This window comes from Prionailurus bengalensis, chromosome X (assembly GCF_016509475.1).
Source record: "Prionailurus bengalensis isolate Pbe53 chromosome X, Fcat_Pben_1.1_paternal_pri, whole genome shotgun sequence".
NCBI classification, from domain to species: domain Eukaryota; kingdom Metazoa; phylum Chordata; class Mammalia; order Carnivora; family Felidae; genus Prionailurus; species Prionailurus bengalensis.
In genome coordinates this window covers 34,407,690-34,414,271 of record NC_057361.1, presented here as the reverse complement: position 1 = coordinate 34,414,271, position 6,582 = coordinate 34,407,690, and the positions used below count along the sequence as shown (strand labels likewise).

Here is a 6,582-nt window from a genome sequence, read left to right as displayed (position 1 = left end):
TTACCTCCGAACGTAAGCCGAATTTAAATAGCGCGAGAAATTGGGGCGCCCGGGTGCCACGGTCGGTCGGTTAAGCCTCTGACTTCAGCTCAGGTCGTGATCTCACAGTTGGTGGGTTTGAGCCCCTTGTCGGGCTCTGTGCTGACAGCTCAGAGCCTGGAACCTGCTTCGGATCCTGTCTCCCTCCCTCTCTACGCCTCGCCCCACTTGCGTGAGTGCGTGCGTGCGTGCGTGCGTGAGTGCGCGCGCAGACGCGCACGCGCTCTCTCTGTGCCCCTCCCCCGCTTCGTGCTCTGTCTTCTTTTCTCTGTCTGTCTGTCTCTCTCTCTGTCTCTCTCCCTCTCAAAAAGTAAACATTAAAAAAAATTTTTTTTAATGTTAAATTTCTTGAGTTTTACCGGGTCAATCTGTGGGAGATTTGGCCTTGTTCTGTCTCATCAACTAATCTTGAATAAAACAGTAGTTATTATCAGTGGGCTGGTAGTTATTGGGCCTGGGAAACCTTACGGGTTCACACAAAAAAACCCAATCCTCTTTGGTTTTGTTATCTGTGTTCTATATACCACAAGAACATTCTGAAACAACTTGCAGTTAGCATCTCCTAAAATTTCTGCGAATTATCTGCCCAAGCTATGCCTTTTTGCTTCGAATTCAGGTTCTCCCTCGAGACTTTGAGAAAGGAAAGAGTTGACCTGCTGTTTTAGGGATGTAACGCAAATTATGCTCTCCCTTCTTCACATACTGCTGGAGAGAGGCAAGGGAGACAAGGGAGACATGAACCAACATTTAGAGCAAGAGAGAAACCTGGAAGCCCCCCTTCAGCAGTGCCTAAAGACACTTCGAGGCGTCAGGCATTCAACAGATCATCTTATGTGATCCTCACTGCAATCCCACAAAATAAGCATTGTAGTTACTATTATCCCTCATTTCAAACATGGCAACGAGCATGGATGGTTAAATACTCCTAGTTAGTAAGTAGTAACAAGAGGATTTGAACACACCACTCTCTGGTTCCAAAGTCTTGCTGTTTCCTTCCACCACATGGCTTCTGTAGTTTCCTTCCTTTGTTATTTGCTGCTTGCACTTTGATATTTTAAAGGGAATACAAAGCGAGAGGCTGTATGCCTTGCCTTGGGTGCTGTTCCCCTTATCTGTACATATTAATGATTGACTTTCTCTGGCAAAGGCAAGCACCCCGGTCTTGACAGGGTCTTGACACTTCCCCATTTTTTCACGGCTGCTGAAAGCTGATAATAGACTTGAGCTGCCCCCACCACAGAAAACATTTTGCTTTTTTGTTTGTGCTGCAAAATTCTGTGTATTTTAAATTCAAGCTCTATGAGCTTGGAGATGTCACCCGACTTCAAGATTAAAACCTGAAGTTGACCGGACACTTACTCCCCCTAAACAAAGAAAGAAAGAAAATGCAAAACACCATCCCAGGAAAGCATCATACTGGCATCTAAGAAATGTTCCCCGGGGCCCCTGCTGCAGCCTTGCTCGGATCTGCTGCTGTCCACAGCTGCAGGCTAGCTCACTGAAAACCTGGAAGCCTTGCTGGGCACCGCTTAGCAAAACTTAGCACTGCCCTGGGAACTAGTGAAAAGAGGCCACAGCGCACGTTAGAACACATTTCACTATCTCTTAAGACCCACATGAAAAGTCTTGTAAATAAAGACCTGCAAGGTGCGTGCACTAATATTAGCTGGTGTCTCTTCTCTGAGTTTTCACTTCTCAGTAGCCAAGTGAAATTTCTGCCTTTGAAATTAGTTTATATGCCTCTAAACACTTCAGTCAGTGCTTGGGCTTCTTAAAACGTTTAGACTGCTAATTAAGCACTGCAAAAAGCTGGTCGAGGTGGTCGAAAAATGTATGTCCCTTCCCAGATACTTTGAGTATCTATAAACTTCTTGAGGTGTACGGGCCTCTCCGGGGCACTGAATTACAAATAAAAAGCTTGGAAGTGAATCTTGTGGTAGCTACTTCCCAAACCAAACTGAGTACTTACAGAGCCAATTATCCACCAGTCTGAAATACCAGAGAGGAAATAAAATTGACTTTTGCAAAAAAAAAAAAAAGAATCAATTGAATTTATTTTTATTTCACTACTAGGCCATTCACGGGCAGATGAAAAAGCAACAAACTTTTGTCGAGTTTCGTTAACACATTTGCTTTCTTTATTTTAGAATATAGTCTACATCTGGATTAAAAAAAGTTTTAAATAAATTTAAGACATATAACAACAGTGGAACGCTTCATCATTCTACGTACAGCACGATAGAATGTCAGATGGTTCCATTTCGGATAAGTCCACTTTCTCATAATAACATTATTATTTTCACTGGCTGAGCGGCAAGCTTCGTACAAGCTGGCACGGTGCCAGCTTACACACACTGGGGTGGGGGTGGGGAGGGCGTGGAATGGATGGGGTAGGGGTGCCACAGGACAACTATACAGTGTAACAGAAAATCATTAATCTCGTAGTACCGGTTACCGACAGACAGTGCTGTTTGTGCGCTTATCACAATGGAATCGCCGAAGTTTCAGAATAAGGAGGAGATTTGAAATACTTTAAGACAGGGCCACTGTTACAGAAAGAAATAGTGCAAACAGGAAAACTGATGCAATCCTAGCAACGCTGCGGCCTCCACCAGCCCAACGGCAGGGCGGTACGAGGCTGCGCGCCCCGCCTTCCCCAGCGCCCGGCTCCGGGCGGGCGCTCCCAAGTGTGGCAACCCCGCGCCGCACCCGGCATGGCCCCCTTCTCCACTCCTCTCCTCCAGAAAGAACAGAAAAGAAACTCCAAGAAAGGCACAGGCTGAATGCAGGGCGTCAGCCCAGTCCCATCCCCACTAACGTAGAACACAAGCCCCCACCACCACCCACTGGCGGGAGGGGCGGTCTTTGAGCCCCCCAATCCTGCCTCCCATCACCACTCTCTTCCCCACTTCCCAAAGAGGCCCCTTCCTCTCGGCGGCCCCGCCGCGCCCCCTGCAAGTACGCAGCACCCCTCCCCCCCCCCAGCCTAACTTTGCAGTCCGCCCATCGCCCTTCGCGCCCTACAGCCAGAAAGAAAATAGCTTTGAGGGAAAGAGGGTGAGAGATGGGGCCGGTGAGGGTGCTGGACAGGCGGGGGCGTCCCGGCTCAGTGGCCCCAATTGCCGAAGCCGATCTCCTGCTTGTATCTGTTGGTGAGGATGTTGGCTTTGCGCGTGAGTTTGGAGAGCACAGTGTGCAGCCCGCGCAGGTGGTAGTGGAACTGCTGTTCCAGGTCCTCCTCGCCGGCTTCCGCGCCCTCTAGGTGGCTCAGGTCCACCAGGATGTCCTTGGACTTCCAGGCGTTGCTCTCTTCACTCCCTGCCGGCGGTGGCGGCTGGTGCAGGACCCCCCACTCGATATCGTTGCGGATGGACTTGAGCAGCACGTAGTGGCTGTACATGTCCCGGGAGGGCGCGAAAAAGCTGCCGTTGGCGCTGCCCGGGCCGGGGGCCGGGGGCGTGCGCTCCTCCAGGCATTCGCCGCTGCCGCCCACCTCCACGCCGACATCGTTGTCCAGCCCGGGCTCGGCCAGGGGCACGTCGCGCAGCAGGCTGGGAACCATCACCGTCTGGTCCATGTTGTTCACCGCGCCGATGAAGCGGTTCATGGCATTAAAGAGCGAGTGCTTCTGGTTGTAGGTGTCGCAGATCTGCATCATGGTGGCCGGGCGGGCGCCGAGGCACAGGGACGCAGGGGCACGGGGTGGCCGGCTGGGGCGACGGGCTGCCCGCCTTCACGCGCTTTCCGAGGCCCGCGCCGGGGGCCTGGCTAGAGCCGGTGCGCGGGGATTCCCGGCTCCTGCTCCGCCCTCTCCAACTCTCGTCTCGCTCGCAACCCGGCCCTGCGGGACACGCAGCTGCTCGGAGCTTAGACTCCCGGAAGCTCGCGATGGCGGCGCGTGGTCCGCGGGTCGAGCCCAGGCCTGGCTGGGGGACGGGGACGAAAGAGATTACTCACCCGGCTAGGGTGCCCGGCGGCCCCGCCCGCGCACAGCGCCCTCCCCGGTGCCTGCTCACCCGGGCACCGGGAGCTCCCCTCACAGCCCGGCGGTCCCACCTACTCGCCCGCCTAAGCCGCGGAGAGAAGAAAGGGGCTGCCTCCCCACCCCCCTCGCCCTCGGAAAAGCCGCCTGAGTCCCAGCACCCACGCCGACCGGGCAGAGATGGGGCAGGGGCACCCACCTCCTGCTGCTCCTCGAGATACCCTGCTGCTGGGTAGCTCAGCGTTCCCGCTGCTGGCGGCGGCGGCGGCCTGCGGGTGCTGCTGCGGTCAGTGGCCGGACTGTGACTGCGGGCGGCGGTAGTGGCGTCGGCCCCCTGCCCATTCCAGGTGCTCAATTTATAGAGCCCCGGAAAGGTGTCGCCGGCGCTCAAGGGCCACCCCCGGTGTCTCCTCCTCCCGCCTCCCGGCAGCGCCAAGATAAAAGGCCCGGGCCGGGATGACCGCGAGTAACACTCTCCTGGCCCCTTCTAGAGTGGGGGCGGGGCGCTCCGGGCCAGCTCCGCCTCTCGCCTGATACCCGGGCGGAGGGAGGGCGCAGTGGCCAGGCCGGGACGGGCCGGGTCGGGCAGGGCAGGGCAGGACAGGGCACAGGAGGGATGGGGCAGCCGCACCCCGCCAGCCCCAAGCAGGACAGCTGAAGGAGGGCCGGACACTGCTCGGGTGAAGATGCAGGCGTCCGGACCGGTCAGGGGGCGGGATGGCGTGTTGGTTTGGGTGGGCCTTGCACATGCTCCCAAAGTGGGATGACTGAAACGCACAGCCCTGGTTGCAAACAGAGCCCCCAACCCTGAATCGATAGTGGCCACGGCCCAGAAACTACGATCCTGGTTTATTATTAGCCGTCGGGGAAGAGGGACCAGCAGCAGCAGCGGCGGCAACTCCATCTCGGGGCTCTTACGTAAGAAGGGTGGCTGGGCATGCCTGGTGCACGTGGACGCGTGGTGTTCCCGCGGTGGCTCTGGCCTTGGCCAACTGCTGGGGGAGGGGAGCCTCGGAGGCTTTTGCCTCCCTCCAAGCCGGGTCTTTCCCAATCTTTTCTGTAACAGCTGCTGCCAGGGATGAAGAGCAACTCACCATCCCATTTGCACATTTTCCCAAGAGATCAGATGTGGCAATGGGCAGCAGTGGCCAAATACCTACTTTTTTCCAAGTCCCTTTACTCGGAGATGGTGGAGAGCCCTGGCCACGTGGCTTTTTAGCTGCCAAAGGGCTAGGAGAGGGTGACAGTAGTTAGGCCCGGTGTTGGGTGTCTTTCATCATTTAACAGAAAAGCAGGTAGGTATCCAATAATATTTTTTGGTGGTGGAGGGGGTGGGGAGTTTGAAATGTTCCTTTCCTAAGATAGTTCTTAAAACACAGGGTCATTTAATAGGGCTTAAGCCATGTACTAAATCTTTGGATTTAACTTTCAAGAGCATTGCACCTTAAATTACACTTTGGGACTCCAAACCACAACCCGTTTTCATTTAGTTTTTTTTTACCATCTCGCTTCCCTTGCCATGCCCTTCACTGGCTGATCTCCAACAGTCCTACAGATAATTCGGCAAGATCAAGTTTCTAATTTTAAATTGCTTTTCTCTAAAATCTTTTAGGGGTGCTTTTACTAGAGTGTTTTCTCACAGGACAAGAAGTCCAAAACAAGGGGGAGACACCTAATAAAGGAGTTTATTTCTTCCACTCTTTCTTTCACTTTGGAGATGTGTATTTAAATGTTTTCCACAGCAAACAATCAGACTTGGTGCTAGGACTGACCTGTGGGCAACAGGACCCAAGTCAGTGACCTCTGGAGACAGAGCCTAGCCTGCTGACCTCCACTTTCAGGGCTTATTAGCTCTGCCAGATCATAGCCCATGTTTTTCTATCGATAAAACTGAGGTAATGTCACCTGCTCACCTAGCAGTCTTTGGGAGGATCAGTGGAAAGAAAAATGTAGGGCAAAAAATAATTATATAAATTTGAAGCGTTGGGAAAATCTCATCCTCCCACTTGCACCATGGAGACTTAGAAACTTTTCCAGGGTCAGTTTCCTTATCAACAAAATGGAGCTTCTCCCATGAGCTATAGGCAATTTTGGTTAAGGGTAAATAAGACAGTGGATGTAAAAATTATGTAAATTCTAAACTACTTCCCAAAGATTAATTGTACTTACTGAAGGACCTCATCATAGCTAAGAAGTGTTTATGTGAAGAGTCAGAAACTTTAAAAATGTGGAAATGGTTTATGATGAGCCACAGACCCTTTCCCCTAGTGCTTAGGCAGCAGGAGAGAACAAAACAGTTCAGGTTGATTTTAAACCTTGACAACCAGTGAGCTACAAAGAGCATTGCAAGAGGAAAAATCGAGAGAAACACATATCCGGTTTGCAGTAGCTGATCCTCTCATTAATTAAAACATATTTGTCCCCCCATTACAGACCCTCTTGATATTTTAAGTACATATGCCTCTGGAAGAAAACTTCAGATTGAGTTAATTAAATGCTGGAATCCTGCCTCTTTTTGTCTTCGTCCCAGTTCCAACAAGATGTGATAATAACTAACAGAA

The 6,582-nt window shown here is 52.3% G+C and overlaps 1 protein-coding gene across 1 annotated transcript; it reads right to left on the bottom strand.

Annotated features, from left to right (window-relative positions):
• Positions 1 to 2,154: 2,154 nt before the first annotated feature.
• Positions 2,155 to 4,526, bottom strand: MID1IP1 (MID1 interacting protein 1). Its single transcript, XM_043569697.1, has 2 exons — positions 4,221 to 4,526; positions 2,155 to 3,965 (listed from the first exon to the last, which is right to left on the bottom strand). The coding sequence occupies exon 2, from the start codon at positions 3,695 to 3,697 to the stop codon at positions 3,146 to 3,148; it is 552 nt and encodes a 183-aa protein (XP_043425632.1). The 5' UTR covers positions 3,698 to 3,965; positions 4,221 to 4,526; the 3' UTR covers positions 2,155 to 3,145.
• Between the last annotated feature and the right edge of the window lie 2,056 nt (positions 4,527 to 6,582).